Raw genomic sequence first — 27,825 nt, 5'->3', positions numbered from 1 at the left:
ACACAAGTCTGAATTTGCTGATTTTATCTGTAGACCCTGGAAAAGCCCGTGCCTGGTTTCGCCCCGCCGCCCTGCTCTAGGAAGCCGCACCTTTCACACGTGACCCCTGGGCCTTTTCACATCTCTGCTTTCACTCTGAGTCTCTTCTGGGCACCTCTGTGTCTTGGCCTCCTGCGTGGCTCCTGAGCAGCTGTTGCCAAAGTAAGAGGAAAGCCCTCAGGCCCTTTGCAGAAGGCCTAGGCTCACCCTGCAGACAAGGACATGAGCTGTTCTGGCTGTTGTCACCTGTTGACCTGAGCTTAAAAGCTGAGCTTACAAGCAGCTGCCCAGAGCCATAGAGTGCATCACTGTCTTCCCTCCATGAGCCCTTGCAGCTCACCGAGGTCCTCATGTGCCGCTCCAGGACCTCACTAAGCAGAAGATAGTCAAGGGCATCAGGCTGCCCCCTCGCTGCTGGTATGTGTGTGATCCCTGGGGATTTCCTCCCATTGCAGAGCCAGGGTGCGTCATATGCATTTTCTAGGATCTCCCGTGATGATTCAGTCAGGTTTCTAAATTTCTGTGACCTGGCATTATTCTTGAGAATTTTCCCAAGTGAGTTCGGGATCCCCATGTGTCTCTCTCCAGCACACACGAGCATTTTTAAGTACCCATGAAGTCCTGTGCTAAAAACGCCTGTTTAACTTGACCCAAGCCAGCACCTTTCCAAGCGATTTTGAGTCCCAGGCTTCTCTTTTTCAAGGAATGTGTTTAATTTTTTTAAAAACCCCTTCATTAATATTACATCAAATGCCAGTTTGGAAACTGCCTCAAGGAATGGTCTTTTTGGACTGGAAATAAGTGAATATAGAAAGAGTACTGCTTTGGGGCTTAAAATATAATCTCTGCAGGCTTTGTAGAAGTTTGACTCAAAGTTTTCCTGCCTTATTGTTAAAGGGGTGCACAGAGAGTATTTTTGGCTCAGAGAATGCTTAGCCGTTTGTGGCCTGAGCCACCAGTTGCCATTCTGGGAGGAACGTGGAGATAAAGGATACATTGAGATGTGTTTTCCGTTGTCAGCAGAAAAAAACAGCCCGGGCTGTGAGCCAGGGTCGGGTGGAGAAGGAGGGAGCATGGTTTGGGACGTGAAGTGGGGTTCCCAGCGAGGGGTAGGCGGCTCTTCTCATGCCAGGAGCTCTTGGAAGCCAGACCCGAGGCCTCAGTGGTGTCCAGGGCCCTCATGCTAAAGACTGGGCCCACAGGTTACAGATGAGGGACCCTTCGAAGCATCCTAGAGTTTGAAGGTCTTACCTATAAGCCTCTTGTTCTGCGGGGGCCATAAAAGTGACAGCAACCGAGTGCCAAGTATTAGTGCTTATGACATGTCCTAGGCGGTATGTTGATGCCTCTCATGTGTTAATTTCCAGAGTGGTCTCTCCAAAGGGAGCCCAGAGCACAGCTCCCTGCCCAGCGCCCTGCAGTGCTTCCCCTCCCCCTGGGAACACATTCCCAACTCTTGATCTGGCCCTTGGAGGCTCTGCACAAGCTGCCCCTTCTCCTTATCCCCCTCGCCCTGAGACCCACTCAACGCAGCCTCTGCTTGGGGTCCCACACTGGCTCTCCTACTTCCTGGGAACTCCCTTCCCTCAGATCTTTCCTGGGCTCTTCTTGTTCTAGTCTCTGCTCAGACGGTGCTTCCTTAGGGCCTTGCGTTATTTCCTTGGGCTGCTGTAACAAATTTCCACAGCCTGGGGCCTGCACAACAAATGCATTGTCCCGAAGTTCTGGAGGCCAGAAGTTGAGACCAGGTGTGGGCAGAGTTGGTTCCTTCTGAGGCCGAGAGGGAGAATGCGTTCCACGCCTCTCCCCCACCCAGTGTCTGGTTTTGCTGGCCATCTTTGGTATTCTTTGGGTTGTAGATGCATCACTGTGACCTTCAGCTTCATTTTCACATGACGTTTTCTTTGAGTGCATGTCTGTGTCCACATTTCCCCTTTTTGTAAGGACACTAGTCATAGTAGATGAGGGGCCCTCCCTACCCCCAGTATGCCCTCATCTTAACTAACTGCATCTGCGATGACCCCGTGCCAAATAAGGTCATGTTCTGAGATACTGGGGGATAGGACTTCAATAGAACGTTCTTGGGGAGCACAACTGAACCCTTAACAGGCCTTCTCTGATTAGGACCCGCACCCTTCCCATCATGCTCTTTACACTGCTTTTATCGATGTAATGCTTGATGGACACCTGGGGTTATTTTATATGTATGTATGTACGTTTATTGTCCATCTCCCCCCACTAGAGTATGAGATCCTGAGAACAGGGACTTGGCCATCTTGTCTACCACTATGTCTTCAGTGCTTGGGCCACGCCAGGCACAAAGTATTCACTCAGCAGGAATGAATGAACGTACGCATGCATGGGTGAATGAGTGCATGGATGAAAACACAGCCCTGTGAAGCAGGTACTCTTGTCCCCATTTACCACCCACACAAACCGAGGTTTCAAGAAAACAAGAACCGAATAAAGGATGGTCTTTTATATATGATTCGTGAACTGGTAGCGGTTTCTGTTTTATTTAAATCTGAAAGAGCAGAAGTGAGGATGGCTATTATTGCATTCTTGGTGTTTTGAGAATTTGTCAAATGGGACACATCTCACCTCATTTTATTTTTGCATTTTCCCGTCATTTCTGCTGAAGGCAGATATTCACCCTGGTAGCCCGCAGGGTGCTCTTCTCACCTCTGTCACCACAGGTGCCGAGCACGCTGTGTGTGTGTGAGGCTTTGGTGGGTCAGGAGGATGCCACATGGCATTGGGCACCAACCTCAAGTTTACCGTCTGGTATGGAGGTTGGGATCCAGGTCGGTCAGTAGTACTCAATCTGAAATTCTCTGTAGGAAGTGCAGGGAGAGTGCAGTTGGGGGTGGGGGGGGGGCGCGCTGCTGGCGGGTGGAGGGTTGGCATTTGAAATCATCTGGGTAGGAGCTCAGATGGAGACCTCTGCCTCATGGCAGCTCAGGCTTTTAGCTTTGGGGGACTGTCAGATGAGGTGAGCTGAAGCCTATCTGTGGGACTTTCGTCCCAGAGGATGTGGCCTGTTGGCTTGGCTAAGAACACGGTTAGAGGGGTGGTTCTATAAGTGCTCAATAAACGTTGTGTGAATGGCTGGGTGTGTGGATGGATGCTATGAGTCTTCAGCCTCGGGGATTCAATTCAGTGCAGTGTTTGTGGCTCCTGACAAAGCCAGGGCTTGTGCCGGGCCATGTGGGGATCACAGGGAGGAACAGGACACAGTTCCTGACCTCAGCAAGGATGCACAGGCCGTAGAGAACTCTTTCTCTGCAGCTCATCAGTGGTGTAAGCATCATGCTTGGGAACCAGAGTGTTCAGGAAAGTCCCTTCTGAACCTGAATGGCAGGTACTGGTTGGCAACGATGGTAGAGGACCCAGTAAATACTGACTGATGAGGGTCTGGGGGCACCGAGAGTAGAGACATCTCCAGGAAGGGAGAGCCAATGGCCTGCTCATGGGGATCTTGCTTGCTAGAAGGCCTGCTGTGGGCCTGGCGTGGTGCCGGGCTTTACCAGCACTGTCTTGTCAAATGCTGGAGGCAGGTGTAATTGGCTCCATCTTACAGATGAGGAAACAGAGGCTCAAAGAGATTGGTGGTCACTGACTGAAGGCCCAGGCTCTGTCCACAGCTGCCTGCCTTCCTCCACTTGTTGCCAGTACTAGAGACCTGGCGTTGGGCACACAGTGACAGATGCCCTGGGCAGAGATTTTCGTGGCGGTCTGTGTTTGTCAGCATGGGCTAAGCTAAGCCACTATAGCAAACATCCCCAATATCTCAGGTTTAACACAGTGCAGGTTCTATTTCCTGCTTGTGTCACATTCTGATGGAGGATGATGGTTTCTCCAGGCCGTAGCTCAAGACTCTGGGTTCCCTTTATCACATGACTCTCCTCCCAGAGTCCTTGTCTCTAGTGACATGGATGAAGTTAGAGATTTGAACTGTCTTAGCCTGGCTGCCTGGGACCATGGGGCTGCAGTTTCCCATTAATGTCCTCTGATTATGGAAAGGCCAGAACAGCTCCTCCTTCTCCACTGCTGTCTGGGTGACAGAGCACCAGCACCTCTGGCCAGTGGTTAGGGAGAATAGGGCCAGGATTCCTTTGTCTTTGACACCTGCACTGTGACCCGGGAGAATTTTTCAGTGAACCCCTTGCTGCTCTTGACCAAACCAGGCTGATTAGGTGGACTCAACTTAGAATGAGCGATTTATGTGTGGGAGTTGGGGATGGGACCAGGAGGACAGCAATGGAAACCATCGCCCTTTTCAGTTGGCGATCCCATTGCTTACTGGGCGGCTCGTGTGTGTGCTCCAAGACCCGGGTAACTAGTAATGAGAGTGCGTGTGCCCATGGTTGTCCACGTGTACTTCGTTGAAGTGTCCGTGTCCTGGGCGTCTGGAGTTTTAGTCACTGGAGTCTTGTTCTCCAGTTGTGTCGCTCATCTGTGTCCCTGGTTGTGTATTCCCACTCCTCCCTGATTAGCTATGTGAACGGGACGCGTTGTTCACCTTCTCTAAGCCTTGGGGTCTTCATCTGTATAATGGGAATAATAATTGTCTTACCTCCCACGTGGTTGTGGGGATAATTCCTGTAAAGCGCTTACAGCATTGTCTGGCACACAGTAGGAGCTCAGTATATGTTACGTACCGACTGGATTTAGATTCAGGTCTTACTCCAAACACATGCTCTTTATATGTACTGCTCACCTGGTCATTTAAAACATTGTATGAGTAATACGTCTCATTAGTGGGAAATGAAAAGGAGCACACACTGGTCCCCATAGAGCCCCTTGGTTCTTCTCTCTGGAGAGTGCCACTTTGACCAGCTTCTGGTGACCTTCCTAAGATACACTCTCATGTACAAGCAGTGTGCACGTCAATCTTCTCCCCGTACGTAACGCTCTGTACTTGGTGATCTGTACCTTCTTGGAGATCTCTCTCTCTCTCTCAGTACAGAAGATGCTCCCCATTCTTTTTTATGGCTGTGTGGTTTTACAGGTGCCTAGGTCTGTCCCCCTGATGGACTTTTGTCTCCTTCTCCCTCCTCCTCTTCCTCCTTCCTCCTTTCCCTCTCCTCCACTCCCCCCCCCGCCGCCCATGCAGCCATGCCTAGCAAATACAGTAGCATTGCCTGACCTTGCACTTCACTTGGGATGAGTTCCTAGAATCGAACCTGCTGACCAGAGAGTGTGTGACTTACAGTTGAGACCGATACTGCCAACTTGCTTCCTGTTGAGATGATTCAAATTTGCACTCCCCCCTCCCTAGGGTTAGAGTCCCTGTTGCCCCACACCCCAGTCAACAGGGTGTATTGTCAATTTCTCAGACTTTTAGCCAATCTGGTGGGCAGAACATGGTATCTTAATGCAGTTGTAATTTGCTTCTGTCTCCTGTGTGATGTTTAGCATTTTCTCCCATTTATGTACTTCGGGGCTGTTTTTATTTACTTTTTTATACTCATGTCTGAATATTTCTTTTGTTCATTTTTATTTTTGTAGTGTTGTTTCCTTCTTAGCAATTTGTTGGGGCTTATTAGATATGAAAAAACTAGACATTTGTGATGTGAGCTGCAAATACAGCATGCCATGTGTTCTTCTCGGTAGGAAGACTCGACATCAAACCACGAGTTTCCCCTAAATTGCCCGTCAACGTAACTTGCCCCCGGTCCCAGTTCTATTCTAGAAGGCATGCAGAAAAAAAATAAATGAGCATGACTCTCAGGAAAATTCTAAGAAAAGCAGAATAATGAGGGGGACTAGCTTTTCTAGGTACGGAACCATATCATACAGCTACTGTAATTAAAATAATGTGTGTGGGGGGAACACAAAAGAAAGCCAGGCCATTGCGGTATCCGTGCAAGACCACACAAATTAACGGAGAATCCGAAATGGGCAAAGTAAATGTGGGGGTTAATATATGAAAATAGTGGAGGCACCGTTGAGCTTGTCAAGGGTCTGGATTCTGGATTTTTCCGTCCTGCTTGCTGCCAACACAGCATGTCACTGTCAGCTCCGCGGGGGCTCCTGAGCCAAGGGGCCTGAGGCCAGCACCCCTGCCTGGCAGGAGTGAAGGCACCCGCGCGACACCTGCTTAACAGCCTCACTCTGTTGCCCTTTTTACTTGACTTGAGGTGGTTTTGCCACAGAGGCAATCTCTACTTTTCTACGAGTCAGAATATATTATGTTTCCTTTTTTTTTTTTTGATTCTTCACGCCCCAAATTATTTTTTTAAATTAACTCGTGGTTCCTCCAAGTATTTCTGTTTTCAATTTTTATCATTATGTCTTTGCTCCACCTAGAATTTATTTTGGTGGAAGACAGGAGGGTGTGCATCTCCATATATATATATATTTTTTTTTTTTTTCCAGATGGATACTGAATTATCCCACTGACATTTATTAATAATCCATCTTTTATCCCGTTTTCAAATGCCACTGTTTTCATATATGAACTCCCATATTTATCTTGCCCTTGTTGGAGCTGTGGGCAAGACTGCGCTGGGAACCCTGTGCCTGCCGTGACCCCAGGTGGACAGTCCTGCCTCCAGTCCTGGTGGGCGGGAGCACCCCGCAGACCTTGTCTTAGACACGCTGCAGCCCCCTGCTGTCACCTCGAGGAAAGAGGTCTCTCTGGCCCCTCCATTTCCTAAGGAAAGCAGAGGGCTTAGGAACACCTGTCCTGGAGCCACAGGGACTGGGGGGCAGAGACCTGTCTCCCCCACTGGCTTACTGCTTAGACAGCCTCTGTCAGGTTGTGTTGTCCCCTAGAACGTTCCTCGCCTCATCTGTCAAGTGGCAACAGCCTCCCCTGCTTCCTAGGGACATCTTTAGGTGATATGGATATGGGATGTGCTTAGCACAGCGCCGGGGATATGCTAAGGGTCCTGGTGGTGGTGATTATTAGGAGCGTGCTAGTAGAGAGAGGCTTAACTTGAAGCTAGCGAAGATTGAGCCTCACCTAAGGTGGAAAATCCTAACTGCTGACATCCGTGCCGTGTGTGTGGCTCCGTTCACACAGGGAGCCGGTGCCTGCCCCCTCGTTGCGTGCTGGTGATGATTTTAGGAAGGATGGCTGTGCAGGTGAGGAAGCAGGCTGAGGGAGGTGAGGGAAGTGCCCTCCCTGGGCTGGAGACTCTGCCCTGCCCTTTGCGCCCTTCTGCCTGCCTCTGTGCTTGTGGGAGCTCAGGAAGAGAATTGGCCCTCAGGGGAGCAGGGTGTGCTAAGGGCAGGACTCTGGGTTTCCTCCTCTGGCGTGGGGACAGAAAATTAAGTGGGGGCACCCCCCCCCCCCCGTCCCGACTCTCTCTGCAGTCAGCCTTTGTTAACATGAACTTTGACTCTTCTTCCCATGGGCCCAGATCTGCCAGCCCTTTTCATGCTGTTTTCTTCCTTTTTCGCCAGCCTGTGGTTTGTGTTTTCCCCTCAGGGCAGGACCAGGCTAGTGCTTGGCACCTAGTGGGAGGGTTTGGTTTCCACTGCCCTGACTCCCGCCAGCAGTTATCACTGAACCATAGCACGTTGGAAGCAGCCCATTTAGCTGAGCCACACAGGGTCGAGGGACTCATCGGGCAGATTTCGGGGCTCTTCTGGGGGGTGCTGGAGAGCAGCCACTTCATGGTGTGGCTCCATTCGAGGTTTCTGCCTTCCTATCCGAGAGGATTGGACATTCAGTCTTCCCCCTTATAGGATAAATCCCTGTTGTCCTATTTTATCCAAATACTGAATTATAACTTAAAAAAAAAAAAAAAAAAGCAAAAAAGCCCAACAAAAGCCCAGTCTCAACCCCGTGAGTTACCTGTCAGTTACCATTTGCTTTCCTTAACTTTGCTCCCCTTCCCCTTCCCTTCCACTGTCCTTTTGTTTGAACAAATGGGAAAAGAGAAACCTGTGGGGCCCACAGTTAGGACTAGGGCGTGCTGTGTTAACAAACAACCCCAAATCTTCGCAGCCTAAGAGGGGGTTGTTGTGTCTCATTCATGCCGCGTGTCTGGGGAGGTCTGCTGGGGCTTCTGTTCATAATTGCTCAGAGATCCAGAGCTCCACCTTGAACGCCGCCCATCCTGCGCCAGCGTAGACACCCTTCGGGAGACCCTGGCACTTGCAGGTAGACGCCGTGCCAGGAGGCGGCGGGGGGTGGGGGCGGGGGAGGGGGTGTGTCACCGGCTCACAGCTCATTGGCCGGAACCAGTCACGTGACCGCACCCAGTCGCAGGGCAACCGGAAAAGCATCCCGCCGTGTGTCCAGATGGGCTGCTAGACCCACAGTGACTCCTCTGAGCCCAGGATCCTCTCACGTTCGGGTTTGTGTTTCCTTTCCAGCTTCGTCCACAGCGGTGTGGGTTCACGTGGTTGGGACACCCACCCACGCTTGTCTCCGCTAGGCCTCCTCCGCCCGGTGATTCTTTAGTATCTTCTGGTGTGGGGGCGTCTGTTGTTGCCTAGCCAGGCCCCCTTCTGGGGACATGTATTCTGTGTCCCGTGCCTTTTGTCGATGGGGCCTCAGCGAATCTCCCTGGGCCAGGAGTGATTTTTCACCTGTTGATTTTTTCTTAGGCCAGCATCCCAGGAGTTGGCTTACTGGGTCAAAGGGCACGGTTGTGTTTATCTTTTCAGTCTCTTGAACCTGGCTCCCCAGCAGTGGACGAGGGCCAGGGTTTTCTTAGCTTCTAAGAACCTGGGGGTCAGCCCTTTCCTCAAGGAGCCATGCTTGCTGAGTGGGTGTAAGTTCTTTGGCTCTTTGAAATAAAGTCAGCTTGGGACACCTGGGTGGCCCCGTCGGTTAAGCGTCTGCCTTCGGCTCGGTCGTGATTCCAGGGTCCTGGGATCAGGTCCTGCATCGGGCTCCTGCTCGGCGGGAAGCCTGCTTCTCCCTCTGCCTGCCATGCTTGTGCACGCTCTCTCTCTCTCTGACAAATAAATAAATAAAATCTTAAAAAAAAAAAAAAAAAAAAAAGGAAGAAATAAGGCCAGCTTACAAATGCCCAGACCTTTGGAACTCTAAGGTCCATTTGTCATGATACCATTTTGTGAACTTGGCCCCTCATCTTCTGGGGGAAAAGGTTGTTCACTCTTCGGCTTTAACCAGATTGCTGTTTTTGATTACCCAGTAATTGGAAACCAGTTACTGAGAAATTGGGGAATCGGGTCAGGGAGTGTTGGCGACAGTCTCGCTCCCCATCCTGGGCCAGGGTCTCCTGCAGTGACCGTCACTGTCCTCGGCCCAGCTTGCTGATCTTGGTGGTGAGCCGCATGTGACCTCCAGCTTCTGACCTCTCTGAGGGCCACTTTGAGCTCCTTGGGGAGTGAGAGTTGCTCTTGCCAGGGAAAAGCCTTCAGTCTGCTGTCCCCAAGTTGTCTTTTGGAACCAACCCTGCTGAAAAGACCCGGCTGGTGCTGCATCCTCCAAGGCCAGGCTCCCTTTTGAAGTCTGATCATGAGGCACCAGACCCGACTTTCTTCAGCAGAGACCTGCTCCAGCGTGGCAAGGCTTTAAACGTCGAAGATGTGGTAGTTCTGTCCCAGATGCCCAGATCTGTGGAGAGCACAGAGGAATCAAGCCGACTGGAGCCCACTCGCCTTTCATCCAGGCTGTTTTATCTGGACCCTGGTTGAGACCAAACTTTTCATCTAGTAACTCCCATCTGAAGTCCCTGCTGAAAACATATCACTCTGCAGGAGTGAATTAGGGGAGAAGGGGATGGGAGGAAAGTGCCAGGCACCCAGGACACCTTTTGGTTTAGAGGTTAATTGTCTGGCTTGGGCAGGAGGGAGACCCGGGTCCCAGGCACCTGTAACTCTGTGACTCCGGGCCCATGACTTAACCTCTCTGTGACTCAGTGTCCTCAGCTGTACCTTGTGCAGTAAGCTCCTGTGAGCATAGTATGTGGCCCAAAGTAAGGACTTTATAAATGTCAATCATTATTAGCAACGACAGTAAATTTCATTGTGGCAGTAGACACGTTGAGGGGTCTTATGTGAGTCAGTACAAATGACCTAGCTTTGCAAGATTCAAATTCTGGCTTGTACTGAGCCCTGCTTGACAGAAAGGCAGGGAGATTTCCACTGGTCAGTAAGAATGTGAATGGTAAGAATAGGAAAAGATAATTGCTGACATTTATGGAGTGCACTATCGAGTAGGAAAAACGCACCTCCTGCCTTTGTCCTTTACCGTCACACTTACTACATACTCAGAACACTTCTAACACCAGCTGTGTGGGAGTTTCCCCCCCAGACTGAGCAGGACTGTAACCCTAGTTGGGTGTCCTGGGCTGTAACCCAGTTCTGACCGCGTCTGCCTGGAGGTAGTATCAGATCCCACAGGCAAAGGGCTCGGTCCCACAAGACAGCCCCCCCCTGCTTCAGATGCCACTCTCAAGTCCAGCTTGTCACCTGTGCTCCTGACCAGCCAGTTGGCTCTCAATCAGAGGGTCCCAGGAGCCCCTTCTCGTGTTTGATTGATTTGCTAGAGCGGCTCAGAGAACTCAGAACGATTTACTTCCTCTTTGCTGGCTTACTATAAAAGGATGTGATGAAGGATCCAGTTGAACATCCAGATGGAAGGGATGCCAAGCTCCCTGGAGAAGAGTGGAGTGCACTACGTGCCCACAGCCAGGGAGTCCCCACGGGCTGATTTCACAGCCGTGCTGTGGCCTGGGAACGGTGAAGAGTTGGCTGTGTGAGCTGCGAGACGTCGGTGTGTTATTTAACCTCTGTGCCTATCGTGGGTCTCGATCTCAGGCTGTTGGAAGAACTATATGAGCTAGTGTGCGTAAAGTGCTTAGAGCTCCACGCTCAGCGGGGAGTCTGCTTGAGATTCTCCCTCTCCCTCTGCCCCCTCCTGCCTTGCGCTCTCTCTCTCTCCCTCTCTAAAATAAATAAATCTTTGGGGGGGGGAAAAAAAGGACAGGGCCTGGCTCAGGGTAGGTGTACAAAAGCTGCACCATAGCCATAGGACAAGGGGTCTTCTTGCCTTGAGGCTGGGGTTCCAGGAGGATGGTCCTTAAGCCTAGCTGACTCCCGCTCAGCCCCCACTTGCAGCCTGTCTGGCCGGTCAGAGAGGTATAGGTTGTTTTCAGGGGCCCACAGTTCTGCGGTCACAGAACACCTTGCATCTTGCATCCAGACAGGATGAGCAGCCCCAGCATGGGGTGGGAGCCCATTCTCCCAGGTCCCCCGCCTCCCTGATGAGCTCCAGAGATGGCTTTACATTTTTTCCATATTTGCCTGCTTCTGGATCCTGTCAGGAAGCACGTGTGGAAGTTTGGGGCAGTCTGGAACCCTCTGTTGGGGTGTCCTCCTCCTCCCTCTACTCCATACACTCTCTCTCCTTGGGGACCATCTTAGGGTAGGCTAACTGCTCAAGCCTACAACCTCCAAATTTTGCCTTAACACACTCAAGATTTATTAGGTGTTCACACCATAGCACAACTCTGGTCGTGGGAGGTGCCTGGTCCTCTAGGATCCCCTGTTTCTAGCCTGTAGATGCAGCATGAGAGAGGGGTGGTCCTAGGCCTCCCCTCCCCGGGGGCCCGTCCGGGGTCAGTGCTGTTGGACAAGTTCTTTCTGCGGAGGTGGCAGCCCCGTGGCCCCCGAGGCATCTGCAATTGCCAAGTCCAAGTAGAGAATTGAACGCAGATGATTTCTGCAGCCGCCCCTACTGCCTGCATTACACCTTCCTTCCTCCGTTTTCCCCTCTCCCTCCTTCTCCAGAAGGCTGTTTCTAATCCCCTTAGCAGGAAAGAATCCCCCCGCTTCGTGGAATGTCCCTTCTAGTTGGTCTGCAGTGTTCACTTTGGGTCCGCTTCCACAGTGCGCCGGGACACTCCTATTACTGACGGAGAGCCCCCCAGAAGGGAGCATGGGGGCTCTCTGTGCCTGGCACCCAGGAGGTGCCCAGAGAACGCTTGTCGAATGAATGAATGAATGAGCAAGCCTAGCGGCGGGACGCTATCTAAGCCCTCAGGGCGGTGTTACCACTGCATCTGCTGTCCATCAACCCTGTGTCACATCTGTAAATGCAATGTTCTAATCCACCGAAACGGCCCAGTAAGGTGTCAGGAATAGGAACATCCTGATTTTATGGATGGGGAAATTGAGGCACAGAGCAATTAACATCACCTGCCCAGCCCAGGGCAGCTGAGCTGCGACGGGGTTTCCAGGTGTCTGCCATGCCCGTCTTCCTCCCCCGACCGGGTGGTGGGGGTGGTGGAGATAGTCAGAGACTAGCTCACCTGGGATACTGGGCTGGGCATGATTGGGTTGCTTGCTGCGGAAGTCAGAGGTGACATTCCGGCCATTGGGGTTTGCAAGGCCTTTGTCCCAGCTCCCCCCGGCACTCCCCCCACCTCCAGTCAGCCTCTGTGGTAGTTGCTGAGGGAAACAGTGGGCCCTTGTTTCCTCCGAATCCTGAGCTCTGAGCAGAACAGCGTCCAGCCTTGGCCTTGCAGGATGGCGTGACTTGGAAGCATGGCACCCACAGGCCTCCTCTGGCCACAGTGGACGGCCCTTTCATTGAGACATCCTTGTTACTGGCTGAGGGACAGATAGATCCCTTCCGCAGAACGGAACAAGTCCCTGGGAAAGTTCCCTTTCCTCTGGAGGCAGAATGTGGTCAGAAAAACAAAATGACAGTTGAAACGAGGTCCCTTCCGTCCGAGCTCCCTTCCCCACGTTTCACAGATGGGAAACGAAGTCTGGCCCACCAGGGTCCCCTCCTCTGCAGTGTCCTGGGTTCTTGGGAGCTGGCCTACTCTCCCACGGTGTGCCTAGACCCTGCCTGAGCTCCCCTCCTGGGTGGCAGCCCCAGAGGGCCCACCTTCTCCTTCCCAGCCAGCAGGGAGAGACTCAAGTCCCCTTGAGGTCTTTGTAGGAGGATAGACCCTTCAGGGTGAATGTGGCTTATCTGGCCACTTGAGAAGCCATGCTGGAGAGCCTTCTGGAGCCAGCGGCAACTCCAGTCAGGTCTCAGCAAAGACGCTGCAGTGAGAGCCAAGCCAGGACCAGACCAGGCCTGATGTGTGTCCCAAGTTGTAGTTCTCGTGAAAGGGTTTTACTGGCATAAAAATGCTTGGAAAATATACAAAGGGAGGTGGCTGGCTTCCAGAACTCAACTGTTTACCTTCAGTGGAGCGGCTGGGAATGCGGAGAGCTTGTTTTCCAAACAGCCCGTGCTTGTCAGGTCTGTAGGCCCGAGGCTGGTGCCAGGCCGGGATGAGCCAGGGGCATCTCCTTCCCCCACGCCCACTGGGACATGTTTCTGTCCCCTCATGCTGCACAGGAGACCCGGCAGCTTCTCTCTGGAGATGTGTGTGCTGATGGGGATGGAGCTTCATGCACGTGACCCAGTTCTCTGCCGTTTCTAGCTGCCTCAGTCTGAAAAGATGGGCCTCTTGTTTGTGCTTCCCGTCGTGGTGGCGCCACGGGTTACAGCCAAAGTGGGTTTGTGTCTGTGGCATCTTTTGAGAATTTGCTCTTCTTTGCCCAGGTTACCACTTCCCACTGGCTTTGCTCCCCTTCCTTCAAATTCTGTTTCTTGTTTTGTTTTGTTTTCCTGGGAAGTGGGTGTGGATGGGAACGTAATACCGAACCCCCAGGCAGACCCAGAGGGGTCCTCCCAAGTTCCTGTGTCTATCGAAGGGGAAACAGAGGCCCAGGGGGGCTGAAGAGCCAGGCTGCTGCACAGGTCCAGGACACCTGGCGGCTCGGCTGCAGGCTCAGCCCGCAGGTGTTGCTGTTGGGCCTCCATCCAGGCCCCAGCTGGACCGCTTCCCAACCACAAGGCCTTGCCCGGTGACTTCTCTTCTCTGGGCTCGTGGTGTCCTGGTCTGTGACAGTGGGAATGTCACCCTCAGCTCCTGGCCTTGCTGTGAGGACGGCGAGTGCTGCTTCGCTTCCCCATCCGGGAGCCCTAGAAGGAATGGCCAGCTTCTCAGCTAGTCTGACTTTTGTTTTGGGTTATACGCAGGCTCGTCACCATGGGGTGGGAAGAAGCTCCTTCAGTAGTATTGTGAGGTCCATGGGATTTTGTTGTTGTTGTTTTTTTTTAATAGGGGAAATCCCTTAACATCTTTTTTGGCAGGCAAAAAAAAAAAAAAAAGGAGTTAAGGATACCACCTGGAAAGAGCTGGTACTTCGGAAGGTTTGACTAGACAAGAGTTTAACTAAGAGAAGATGACAAGGTGTGGGCTGGGTCAAAGCAGCCAGCGGGATGTGGTGCAGCCCCCACAGCGTGGCAAGCTGTCACCACCCCAGGCCCGAGGGGCGGGGAGTGGAGGTGGTACGGGAGCCCTGAAACAGCGGAGGTCTTGGGAGAGGGGCTGCGTGCCTGATGGGGGCTGTGTCTGCTGCCAGAAATACGGCGGGGGTGTGAGGACAGTGGGAACAGACACCCTGACGGCTCTCTCCCCCGTCCCCATTTTCCCGTGTGCCTCCATTGTCCGCTTGGCCAGAAGCCAGAGGACAGGGCGGCCAGGTGGTCGTGGCTCCAGAGCGCGGCCTCGCAGGGCCCAGAGGGGCGGGAGCACTGGACGGCAAGCCCGGCTTCAGATCTGCATCTGAGCGCCGCCACTTTCTCACTGTCAGATGGCGGGGGGGGGGGGGGGGTTCCAGAAGTCCATATTCCCCACCCTCCTCATTTGTAAAATCACTTCTCAGAAGAACCATGAGAGATGATGGACTCTGAAAAACAAACTGAGGGTTCTAGAGGGGAGGGGGGTGGGAGGATGGGTTAGCCTGGTGATGGGTATTGAGGAGGGCACGTTCTGCATGGAGCGCTGGGTGTTATGCACAAACAATGAATCATGGAACACTATATCTAAAACTAATGATGTAATGCATGGGGATTAACATAACAATAAAAAAATTAAAAAAAAATCACTTCTCGTCGTGTGGTTGGAAAATAAAAGCTGAGCTTCTAGCGTGATGCCTAACCAGATGGACATTTGTAGTTGTCTTTGTGATTACTAGCAACTTGGAAACAGTCAGCCTGGAATCCTGGAGGGAGCCACACTTACGCAGGGATGCGCGTGGGGGTGGGGCTGGTGGCTCTCTCGGGCCTCTGCTGAGGCCATCCGGGGGGTCAGCCAGGTGCCAGGCTGGCGCCACTGCCTCCAGGGGACTGGCCTTGCAGGTGGTGGTGGCCGTGTGCCGGGCGGCAGACATCTGGCGGGTCAGGAAGCATGGTATCAGGCTGCCCGGCTGTTGCAGGTGCTCCCGTCTTGGGGTCACATGATGCCGACGGTCTGTCAGCCGGGCAGCCCTGGCTCCCTTGGGACGCAATCTTCTTAACCCCCGTGTTCTTGAAAAAATAAACAGAGCCACCCGCGGAGCAGGGCCAGCAGGGCCTGGCAGGGCCCAGGCTGCCCTGCACTCCCTCCCGGTGGCTGTGATCAGCCCTGATTTCAGTGTGAAGTGCGAGCTGCCCGTCACTCAGAGCCATGCCTCTCAGGTGCGTGAAGATCACAGCTCCGCTGAGACTGTGTCGCTTCGTGGGAAGAGTAGCTGCCTAGGTCTCAGTTTAGACCTGGCCGTGTGACTTCAGTCATTTGGCTTCAACGTGCAGAGCCCTGGTTTCCCGACCTGAAAAACCGAGGTCATTGAGCAGATGGCACATGTCCAGTTAATGTTTTCTCCATACGGTGATTTCACGGTGACGCTCGCCTCACTGGTAGATGCCTTGGTTCCACGTGTGCGTCTTCTGTATACGGGGGTGGCATGGGGCTCGGGGACAGAAATGCAGACTCAGGGCCTGCCCTGGAGGCGTTCTGGAATCTTAGTGGGTTTGTGCCCTTCTTCCCATTTCTATTTCCCATGAGCTCCAACCTTCCTTCTGCCCCCTGTCCCAGTGTTGCAGGGACGTGCAGGGGTGGGGCGGGGGAGACAGCGAGGTAGTGGGCTCCGGTGCTGAAGTTGTTCTTTCTCTCCGTGTCTCCCCCCGCCCCGGCAGCTGAACCTTAGCCGGCCGATTGAGGAACAGGGCCCGCTGGACGTCATCATCCACAAGCTGACCGATGTCATCCTCGAAGCCGACCAGAACGACAGCCGGTCCCTGGAGCTGGTGCACAGGTTCCAGGTGAGCGAGGACGGTGAGGAGGGAGGGCCCGAGAACGGCCCTGCACGTTTCAAGAGCTGTAGCAGCTGTCTTGCCGTGTAGTCCGGTGTCGTGGTTGTGCTGCTCCCAAGACCTGGGCTTGTTTGTGGGTCAGCACTTCCCCGCCAGGGCCTCGGTCTCCTCGGGTGTCAAATGGGGTCCAGCCAGGGCGTGGTGGGCAGCCCGCTGCTCCCTGCGTGTGTAGACGTGCTCTGCTGATCAGAGTGCTGTCGTGTCCAGATTCGGCCTCCACACCTGTGGCGCACACACTCACGGTCACTGGTTCCGAGTTGGCACCGGGGCTGGAACCCTCCTGTCTTGTGTTGAGAGAGGGACCCCTGGGGGCCATTGAAGTAGAACAGCCTTACCAGCTCCCCGAGTCCTGCCTTGGTGGAGAACCCCCTCTCTGTGCTCATTGCTTGGACCCCTGTGTGCTTGTCTCTGAGCACGGACTGAGTCGGCTTGGCTGTTCCCGCATCCCTGCCCCATCCCCCACCGCCCCCACCCCACGGTCTTGACCCCGCAGTGACCCACCCACCACTTTGGGAGGTGCTGCCTTTGCCCCCACTGACTTGCCCTGTGTTTTCTCTGTTGTAGACAAGAACGTGATTCATCCCCATGAAAAACAAAGTCATATTATCAGTGAAAATGTAGCCAACATGGAGGGCCTCCCTGGTGGGAGGGGATGCTTGAGTGCGCTTTTCAGTGTGTGATAATTGGAGATTTGATGTCCTGTCCTTCTGTATCCGCACAAAGGGGACTCTCCTTAGCCTCCTTGGCCACACAGTAGCCCTCCCACTGACAGCATTTTTCTTTCCCCCATGTGTCCGGGGTCGTGACCTCAGCCTCCCTTGCTTGCTTGCCCATAGCTCTTTCTCCCTCCTTGGCTAGCTCTGCCACGGAGTCCCACTTACTGTGTGCAAAGCAGTCCAGAAGCAGTTGTGGCCTGCTCGTGGCCCTGCTGGTGGCCCCCCTGCCCGGGGCGGGGGGTGGGTGCTCTCCCCATGTCGTGTCCTCCAGGGCCTTTGCCTTGCCCGTGGCCCGAAGTCCTTCGTGCTTTCGTAGGGCTGGAGGCCATGGGAAAGGCGCGTTCAGGCTCCTCATGACCTCGCTGAGACTCTGTTTTCTTATTTGTAAAATGGTATCAGGACCAGGAAACCCCGTACAATGTTGGTCAGCGCACACGACGCCATGCCTATGAAGTGCTTCTTGCAGTGCTCAGTAGAAGGTCAAGGCTGCTTCGATCATGTGACCTCCGTGAGCCTTAGTTTTCTCTTCTGTAAAATGGGGATGTTGATAGTTCCTGTAGTCCTTAGGATGGTCAGGTTGCTGAGAGAAGTAAATGTCCGTGTATGTAGAGGTCCCTAATGTTTGCTGAGTGTGCGGACACTCTGCTCCTGCTGCTAGGACTTCAGCGCCGCCCGCGTTACCGTGTTTCTGCTGTTCTGCATCGAGGGCAGTAACCCCCAGCCAGCCCCAGTGCCCTGGGGGGGCTCCCATCCCTCACCTCCCGTAGACACACACACCGCCCACAGCCCAGGGCAGGTGGTGGCTGAACAGTGAAGGAGAACTGGGTCCCCGTGTTCCAGTCTTGGTAGAAGACAAGGTTACGGTGAGAGAACATGGCAGGGGGGATATGGGGACGTGTGGCTTCAGGGTTTCAGCCACCACGGGCATTTCCCAGGGAAGTCTTGACTGGGTCCCTGGAGTCTGTCCCTGCCAGGACATGCACATTTGGCCGGCCCTCAGATGACTGAGGTGACCTCAGTGTAACCTTCCAGCCTTGGTATTTTTGGGATAAATTTTCACTGCACTCTGTGCTCAAGCATGAAGCCGGATATCTGATAAGGCCGGGACGTTTCCTCCTTTGGAAGGGAACAATCCTTTGGGGAAAAGGGTGACAGGCTGAGCTTTCCAGAGGCCCCAGGAAGAGAGGAGACAGGCGGGGGCTGGCGAAGAGAAGGACCGAGGGACGCCGGGTGAGGGCCAGGGGAGAGGCCCACTCGGCTACACTCGGGCCTTCCTCCTCCACTCTCAGCGCTGACCTGGTCACCCGCTCTGCTGTAGGGTTCAGAGCCGGACCAGATACACTGGCACTTGACCTTGGTCACACCACTTATTTTCAGTTTCTTGTTTTAATACTCATGCAAGACTTTCACAAGGAGACATTGGCTTGGGTGGGTAGGGAGCACAGGGTCAGTAGCAGGGAATCTGAGCCCGGGGCTTGGGTTTGCAAAGCTGGCTTTTCTGCCGTTTGTTGTGAATAAGCAAACAGAGTAAGATGGTTTGGCCCAGAAGGGGCTCATCTTGAAGGGCCTTCTCCGGATGCTGTACTCAGGTCCCAGGAGAAGTGAGCTGAGGAAGAGGTGTCTCTAAGATCTTCCTGACAGCCCTAAAGCATTTTGTCCCTGGGATGCTTCCATGAAGCTCTAGCCTGGGATGGAAAGGAATTCTCTGAGCTGAGAGGTTATGCTTTTTTCCTGGCTGCCTTTGAGGACAGGTTGGAGGGTGTAGGCCTGGGGTTCATTGCAGATCACTAAAGCTGGTGCCATAGAAACCACCCCCCCAAGCCTTTTTTTTTTTTTTTTTCTTTTTTTTAAATATTGGCCCCAAGAGAGCTTTGCTTGGAGAATCATCAGGATGATTCAGTTGTTTTTCTGCACCAGGGTTCATGTAGAGCCAGCAGCCTGGTGCCTCCGTGGCTCTGTCCGAGAGTCGTCTATCACTGAACAGACCTGGGGGGCCCTGCCCCTGGGGGCGAGTGGGCCTGGGGTGTTGGGAGGGTCCCTGTCCCCATGCGCAGGGGTGCTCTGGCCTCTCGACCTGTTTCCCCAGCAAGGAGACCCTTCTCGCTGTGGCACCCAGGGTAACCTGTGTGGAGTGGCCAGGGGCAGTCCTCCTTCTGCGGCCCCTTCCAGCCTCAGAATCGCCCAGAAGGGCTACAGTGATTGTGTTCTATGGGGCATGCGGAGCCGTCTAAGAGGATCTTCCTGGGCCTTTCCCTGAAGGAGCTTGGAAGAAGGGGGTTTGAGTCGAAACTGACCCCTCTTCCCCTATCTTGATTAGCTGGAAGATTGTTAAATGTTCCACAAACACTAGGTCTGGAGGGGAGGCCGATGAGGAAACCGGGAACTGCCCCCACAGCCCCAAGTGATGAGTTAGGGCAAATGCTGACCTGATCACTACATGTCCTGGCATCAGACCATTCTGTGCCTTCTCTTTGTAGTGATAACAAAGACTTCATTCAGTCTTGAACCAGACCTCTTGAGACCTGTGTGATCTGGCCGTGGCCTCTCCCCCCACATCCTCACCTTGGCCCACCTGTCCCTCAAGCTCTGCCTTCTTGCCCACCTCAGTGCCTTTGCCCCAGCTGTCCTCGTGCTTGGGGAGATCTTCACCCCCAGATCTCAGCTCAGGTGCCCCTCCCTCAGGGAGGCCTCCCTGGTGATCTCTCTAAGGATACACCCACCATCCTGCTTTTCCTTTCCTCTGTTGGGAAGTGCATGATGCTCTAGCGATTGCTTCTGTCTGTCTGTCCATCTGGGGGTTAGCCGCATGGGGGCAGGGGTCACATCCTCGTCAAGCTCACTGGGGCTCCCCATTGCCGCACATGATTCCTGCTACGTAGGAATTGTGCCCATGTGTTTGTGAAGGGAAGAAGCATTGTCCGTGCTGGCTCGGTGCAGGATGCCCTGGTGGGTCAGAGGAGGGAGCAAATGGCTCCGGGGGGGGGGCAGCATTTCGAAGCAGGACACAGGGAGGGTGCATGAGGCAGATGGTGCTGTGTGTGGGGATGCCTCCGAGGGCTGGGGAACTGCTGGATGAACAGGTTGGAGAGAGAGGGCTTTTTCTTGCCAGGCTGTGGAGCTTGGACTTTATCCTGCAGGCCAGGGGTGAGGACGATAAGATCAAATTTCACTGGCATGAGAGAAGCCCTGCTTAGGAGGGGGCCGTTGCCAAGGCAAGATGAACTCTGAGTAGTGAGGACACCATAGTCTTCAGAGCCTGGCAATTTCTGCAGTGAAGAGAGAGCTCCTGCCCCTGGGGGCTCAGCAGTTCCCCCGTCCTCATCCCAGTGCCTCTGGGATCCTTCGGCTGTGACAGGCACCCATAGGCCCATGCTCACGTGTTGGGTCCCGGCCAGCCATCTGATTGTATGAAATGCCTCTAGGAAGGGAGCTCCTTCCTCACCTCGTGGATGCAGGCAGAGAATGCACACTTTGCACATTGGTTTTACCTGAAAGGAAACAGCTTTGTGAATCAACCTTCGGTACTCTGGCTCCTCATCCTCCACCCCTTAAGCTTGAAAAACAGGCTTATTGAGATATAACTCACAGACCATACCATTCACTCATTTAAAGTATACAGTCTGATGGGTTTTAGTGTATTCATAGATCCATGCAGTCCATTTTAGGACATTTTCGTCATTCCCCCCAAAAAACCCAGATCTTTAACTATCATCTCCCTTGCTGGCCCTAGCAACTACCACTTTCTGTCTCTATAGCTTTCCCTATTCTAGACTTTAATATGAATGGAATCATATAATACTTGACTGCTGTGACTTCCCTCTTTCACTTAGCATAAGGTTTTCAAGGCTCATCGTGTCGTAGTGTGATTTGGCGCTTCCTTCCTTTCGATGGCTGAATCACGTTCCATTTAGATACACCACATTGTGTGTCCAGTCATCAGGTGATGGGTTGTTTCCATGTTCTGACTATCAAGAATAACACTGCTGGGGCGCCTGGGTGGCTCAGTCGGTGAAGCGTCTGACTCTTGATTTCCACTCAGGTCATGATCTCACGGTTGTGAGATTGAGCCCCGTGTTGGGCTCCATGCTAGGCATGGAGTCCACTTAAGATTCTGTCTCTCCCTCTGCCTCTCTCTCTCTCCCCCTTTTTTTTTTAAGATTTTATTTATTTCAGAGAGAGATGGAGAGCATGAGCGGGGGGAGGGGCAGAGGGAGAGGGAGAAGCAGACTCCCCACTGAGTGGGGAGCCCAACCTAGGGCTCGATCCCATGACCTGAGCCAAAGGCAGACGCTTAGCCGACTGAGCCACCCCAGGTGCCCCCCTCTCTCTCTCTCTTAAAAAAAAAAGAAAAAAGAACACGGCTATAAGCTTTTATGTACACGTTTTCATTTCTTGTGGGAATACACACAGGAGCGGGGCCACTGCTGGGTCACGTGGTAGCTGTTTCCGTGGTTGCGGAACCACCAGTCTGGTTTTCCTCGTATGGCCCTGTTTTGCATCCCCACCAGCAGTGCATAAAGGTTTCAGTGTCTCGACATCCTCGCTAGCACTTAATCTGACTTTGATTTTAGCTATCCTAGTGGGTGTGAAGTGGCATGTTGGGGTTTAGATTTAGATTTCCCTGATGGCCGATGATGTCAGGCAGCTCTTCGTGTGCGTGTTGGTCATTTGTGTATCTTCCCCGCAGCCGTCCTTATACCTCACGTGTAAAGGTCTGGAGCCCGCAGATTTGCCTTCTTTCTCCTTTGGTCTCTCGTCCCCCAGAGCACAATGGTTAGGAACACTGACGTCAGAGCCTGTTGCCCAGGTCCAGAACTCTCCCCACCACTTCTCTCTGGCTGGCCTTGGGGAATGTCTTTTCATTTCTGCTGTGCTTCAGTTCCCTTATCTATAAAATAGGGGCAGTCAGCGTCCCTGCCTCCCAGGGCTGCGGGAGGACCGAGCGTGCTAACCGTGCCGGCGCTCGGAGCACTGGGCATGTGGGCTTGTCGATCCTGGAGCCGAGGCGGGGCCTCTGCTGGCCCTGGCCCGTGTGTGACCTGCCCCTGCCTCCCAGTCTAGCAGCGGACTCCAGTTTCCTCTAACATCGGAGGGGATGGCTTTCCATGCCCCTCCTGCTCCAGTCTGTCAGGTCGGGCTCGGCCTCGCTCCAGTAACAAGCGGCTCCTCCAGCCCAGCACAGGCTTATTTCTACCCTGCGGCCCCCGTCATTGGAGGCTTGGCTGGGCCCCACTGAACGTCTGGGAGCTGGGGTGACGGGGTGGCTGCAGACACATCATCGTGGCAGAAGGAAGAGGACCCCACGAAGCCGCCCTGGCTCTTATTTTCTGTGATTAGCACTACTCGTCACGGCTGACCTAAGAGTTCTCGGTCATGATTGTAGTCAGCGAGGTGGTGATTCTGGAAATGTCCCCAAATTGCAGGTGTCCTCTCTGCCAGGAGCGGAAATGTGCACTGACTTTGGAGGCAGGGCTGGGTGAAGGTCAGGGGACTTAGGGACTGTGCCTGGCTCCGCCTCTCACTGGCCACCCCGCCGGGGCCTCGGGGGCCCCGCCTGCCACCCCGGGAATGTGCCAGATGGCAGGGTGGGATGGGGGCATTGAGAGCTGAGGCGTCCCAGCCCAAAAGGCGGTTGCCGTGAGCAGCAGTGATCACCCCCGGGACCACGGCTCCGCTCTGCCCCCAACCCCTGGGGCTCAGAAATGATTTCACAGCTGCGTTGGCTCAACCCCTGTCCACCTCAGATGTTTACTGGGCGGCCGCCAGCCCGGGGCTCTGTGCCACACGCTGGAGGGATGGAGTGGAAGCAGAAGAAACACGGATTTTGTTGTTCTGGGCCTTCTAACCTGATTTGGGAGATAACATCTAAACCTAACAAAAATCCAGTGAGTTTCTGTGCAGGAGCAGAGCTCAGTGGCATGTGGGCTTCCTGGCTGGTGGTGCCAGCGAGGGATTTGGGTGGTCTCCATGGAGCCCTGCGCGAGGCCACCGCTTTCCCGAGCAAGTCCGAGCCGGCCTCCTGTGCTTTGGGCACTCCACATCTCTTATCTCAGTTTGTGCTGATGTCAGTCCCTGGGAAAATGGAATTACTTCCCCATTTTTCAGGTAAGGAAACAGGCCCAAGGAAGTTAAGGCACTCGCCTGGGGTTGCTCAGTTAGAACACGACGGAGGCAGGACTGTAGCTCACGCTCTTGCAAGTATGCTTCAGAGCGGCTTTGGCTGGCAGCTGACGGACCCTTGGGGGGGCGGGCAGCGGTTCAGGGCCGCCTAAGGGAAGAGGTCACCGTCTGGGATTGCCTCTGACACAGCGATGCCAGGGGAGGCAGAACTGGGCCTCGCTGGTGACCCTGGCCTCAGAGGACAGGTCCTGTCCTGGGGAGGCCATGAGGTCAGCCTCTTCATGACTCCTGTCCCGGCTGACAAGGCCACTCCCCCGGTGGTGGAGATGGCTGCACAATCTGCCCATTGTGTGCCCAGATCAGGCGGTGGTGGTAAATCATTCTTTCTCCCGAGGGGAGGTTGGTGCCATTGAGTGCCATCGGCCGTCTGCAGGGCCTTTCCTGCGGCAAGAGGAAGACCGGTCCCCCAGGCAGGCCCACGACTTTATGACCCTGTTTCCAGCCCCCCGCAGAGCTGGACTTCGCACAGCCCTGGGTGGTGCGGGGGGAGGAGCCGGCTGCCCTGGAAGCCTGAGCTCTGACCCAGCACACTGCTGTGTGTGGACAGTCAGGGTTTTATGGCACAGGGGTTGGGTTTTAGAAATACTAACATTATTAATAATCAAGGTTTCCAAGGTTGAAGAAAGAACTTTCATGCACACGATTTCAGGATTCCTTAGCTTCCTGCACTGTTGATGTGCTGGGCTGGATGATTCTATATCGTGGGGCTGTCCTGTGCATTGTACAATGTTCAGCAACATCCCTGGCTTCCACCTGCTAATGCCGGTGACACCACCCTCAATCGTGACAACCAAAAATGCCTCCAGACATTGCTGAATGGCTCCTGGGGGTGGGGGGACAAATTCGCCCTGGTTGAGACCCCTGTCTTTCTCCGGGCACAGTGGCTCTGACGGCTTCCATTGGTAAGTGAAGCCCCTCCTGTTTTAAAAGCGTGGATACGGAGGCCTCATTGGGTACAGTAGCTGGGTTTTGGTTATTGGGATCTCAGACCAGGAGGTCTGAAGTCTCATGGGCTCTTATTTCAATAACACCTACAACAGAAAAGTCACCTTTGTCTGTTTTCCCCCTGGCCTGTTTTGGGGCCATGACTTCCTGACTTGCTACGTGGGCTGCATGCTCACGATAAAGCCATTGTGGTTTCCTTTGCCTTCGTATGGTCAGTCACAAAGCCACTCACCAGCCAAGCTGGCCTCTGCTGACCTCGGTCCTCTGAGGCACAAGGACTTCCCTGAGCCCCTCCTTGCACAGCGCGTGCTGCTGGGGTCTGCGTCCACTGTCTCAGGCGTCTCACTTCCCACACCCCCTGGCTTCCAGCCCCTGACCTGGCCCGTGTCCCTTAGTCTGGTCATTGATCTCAAAGATCAGTCATCCAGGATCTATTATTATGTCATTCATTCAGCAAGTCTTAATTGAGCACTTACTGTGTGCCAGGAATCTTCAAACACGGTGGATACAGTAATCAATAAGTCAGATCAGGTGGACTCAGCCCCTGTCCCTGCACAATTGTATTTGTGTGTGGGGAGCTGTGGGGGGAGGGAGGGAGGGAATGCACACAAAACACAAGCAAGTAGAGGAAAAAGTAACACAGTCTCTAGTTACGGTAAATTCTAGAAAGAAGAAATATCAAGGCTTTTGATTAACAGGGAAGTTCTTATCACCTCATCCTGAGCCTCTCTGAGGAGTTGACATTTGAGCTGAGGCCTAAAAGGCCTGTTGATGGAGGGGAGATCATGCAGCGGGCCAGGGGGCAGCGTCCTTTAGCAGGACAGGCACAGAGGTCCGAGGACCCTGAATAAGGCAGTGGGGGTGGGGCTGGGTGGATTGTAGGAACTGAGCATGCCTGATGGCTGCGGGTTAGAGCAGGGTTGAAGAGTGCCCTGGGAAGTCCGTCGTCTTCAGCACCAGGGGTCACTGCCAGGGGGTGTAGTGCGTGTGTGGTATGGCAGCTGGAGCCTGTGCTAGAAGCTAGGAAGGCCGGGGGGTGCAGCTGGGGGCGCTGCGTGCAGAGGTGAGGGGCCCAGGCATCTCTGGCTAGAGCGGCCCTTGGTACCGCAAACCCTGCCCTGGTTCCCGATGACTCCTCTTCCACCCCCAACCCCCCCCTCCCGCCCCCGCCCACTGAGAGCAGTGTGGGCACCCTGAATTCTGTGAGTAACACTTGCACGCCCAGCAAAGCCCCAGGGAGCCTGCAGGCTCTGGGGAGGCCTCGGCTTGTTCTGGGAACTGAGAGTTCAACTCTGGCTGGAGGGCTGGGTGAGGGTGGGCGGGTGGGGCAGGCCGAGCAGGCCTCTGGCCTGATCCTGGAAGTGGCCCGAGGGCAGGGGCAGCTCAGCTCCACAGCTCACTCGAGCAGCCTGTGCGTGTATGGGGATGCTTGCATGCAGGGGGAGTGCCTGTGGGGGCCCGCGTGTGGCAGGGGCGCACAGGGGTGTTAAGACAGGTGCTTAAGGAGTGTGGGGCCCGACTGCTGTGTGACCGGGGACCAGGCAGCCACTGTCTGGTCCTCATATTGCTCAGCTGCCCAGCTCTGACGGCTGGGCCAGGTGACTGCTGGGACCCCCTCCGACCCCCACAGGGGTCCCTGAACAGAGATGCTAGTCTGTCCTGGTTTAGCGTCGGCCGGCGAGGGGATGCATTCTGACCAGCACCCAGCCCCACAGGGCCTTTTCCCGGCTCCAGAGGACCTGAGTAGGGCCGTGGCTCTGTGATAGGGCATGTGACATTCGTCAGGTGAACAGTCTGGCCGGGCACTGTGCCAGCCTCCTGCTGACGAGAGATGGAGAGCGCTTACAAGTTTGGTGCTGCAGGCTGGGGACGGGGAGGGAGGGATTGTTTTCCACGGGGGGCCTGGGAAAGGCGGGGAGGAGGCATTTGCCATCTTAAATAACAGAGCATTCTGTTTACTTCCAGCCCTTTCTTCCTCAGCATTTGGGGTTATGTTTTGGCGGGAGCCCATTTCTTCATGGACTTTTCTGTCTGCTCTGTGAACAACAGTTTCTCACCCACAGGACCACACTGTCATACTCAGGCTGCTTGCTGGGTGGCTGAGCAAGGCACATGACATGAGACCATCTGGGAAGGTGACCCAGGTGGACCGACAGTCATGGGGGGCATCTGGCTTCTGGATGGGGGTGCCCATCAGGGACACTGAGGCAGGCATGCGGAGTCGCACGCCCAGGAGAACCTGCTGTCTTTGGGGAGTTCAGGCCCAGCCTACGCCACACAGGCACTGTCTTAGCACCTCCCCTCATCTGGAAAGGGGGTCCCCTGTGCCCCATCAGTGGTATGAGTCTGTACAACTCATTCCGGAGGCTGGAGCCTGGGTCCTCCGACTTCTCCTTGTCCCATTCGAACCCCTTGTTCTGTGACTGTTCTGTTCATCAGCAGGGACGGGGTGGGGGTGGTTATTGCTGGTGTTCTGCTCCGTGGAAGCTTGGTGTGCCCTTCATGAATGCTCCAGTGTTTCTCCCACCTCGTGCCCCATCTGGGACAGCGAATCACCGTCATCTCGTGGCCTGTGATTCGGGTGGATTCCTTAGGCCTGGCTTTCCCCATGTCATCTGTGCGTGGTGCTCAGCGGTCCTGACTGACTGGTTTTGGTAATGTCAGAGTCTCCCCCGACCTCTGCTGCCCAGCCAGCCACTTCCCATCTTGGGCACAGCCATCGGTTCCCCGGGGCCCTGAGCCTTTCCAGAGGCTGCTGTGTATGTGAACAAAGGTGGTCTTCCTCCCCCCCACACAAAGCCATTGTTCCGACAGTAGATCTTGAAAATGATTTCACATCAGCCCTTCGGGCTACCCCATTCTGTTTAATGGCTACATGGTATTCCATTAACTGGCCTTAAATCCTTCCTTAACCAGCTCTCTGTTGATGTTTCTGGAACATGCCTTAGTGATGAAATGCCCTTGTACACGTATCTGTGTGCACACGCAGGGGATTCTGTGGAATAAATACCTGGAAATAGAAATGCTGAGTTTATGTACTCTTGATTTGGGCTGGTGCCCAGTGTCTTCCCATAAAGTTGAACCAGTTATACTCCCACCAACCTAGAGGTGGTCCGTGTTCCACCACTTTTGGAGATGCTGCTTCTCATCGGTTTGATTTGGCCTGGAGTTCTGGAATATCGGGGCGTGCATCCCTAGCGGTCCCCTCATCCCATTGTGTTTGCTGCTGGTACTCAGGGCCCTGGCGAGGGCAGTGTCTGTGCCAGGACCTTGGCCCCAGGCCACCTCGCTTCTGTCTGGTGCTCCTGTGTTCACACCTTGCCCTTCTCTTCTGAAGTCCCTGTGCTGTCAGGGCCTGACCACCCCAGCCTGAGCTCATGGGTTTAAATAACAGGTCTGAAGAGCAACTAGGCTGAGGGGCAGAGCGCATCAGTTTCCTTTCGGTGGCTCTGCCAGATCATGCCAGAGCTCATGCAGTATCTCGGTCCGTCCCGAATGGCAGAGTCTGGCACCCATGTCTCTTAATGCCAGCTCCATGTCAGACACGCTGCTCAGGCTTGTCCCTTCCAAGTTCAGCCCCTGGGCCTCGCATGCCAGTAGACGGGTCACTGCAAAACTCAAAGCCGGCCCCACCACTCCTCGGCTCGGGACCCTGTTGCTTTAGGATCACGTCCAGACTCCCTGGCTGCCGTGTCTCCAGCTGTCTGCCCTGCTTTCTGCCTTACGTCAGCTCCTCTTTGAGACCTATGTCTGCCCGGTCATGCTGCCCCGCCCCCCCCCCCCCCCCCCCCCCCCCCCACCCCCCACCCCCCC

The 27,825-nt window shown here is 54.4% G+C and overlaps 1 protein-coding gene across 2 annotated transcripts in view; it reads left to right on the top strand.

The window, feature by feature from the left end:
* Positions 1 to 27,825, top strand: part of ITPK1 (inositol-tetrakisphosphate 1-kinase) — a 158,854-nt gene that overhangs the window by 70,632 nt on the left and 60,397 nt on the right. For both annotated transcript variants that reach the window (XM_032405827.1, XM_032405826.1), the window contains exon 3: positions 15,995 to 16,120. In XM_032405827.1, the coding sequence (XP_032261718.1) occupies positions 15,995 to 16,120 (126 nt within the window). The remainder of the gene's footprint in view (positions 1 to 15,994; positions 16,121 to 27,825) is intronic.

The sequence above is a fragment of the Phoca vitulina genome, unplaced genomic scaffold (genome assembly GCF_004348235.1).
Source record: "Phoca vitulina isolate PV1807 unplaced genomic scaffold, GSC_HSeal_1.0 scaffold7, whole genome shotgun sequence".
Classification (NCBI taxonomy): Eukaryota; Metazoa; Chordata; class Mammalia; order Carnivora; family Phocidae; genus Phoca; species Phoca vitulina.
Note: the sequence above shows the minus strand (reverse complement) of the source record. Positions and strands in the feature narration are given on the sequence as shown.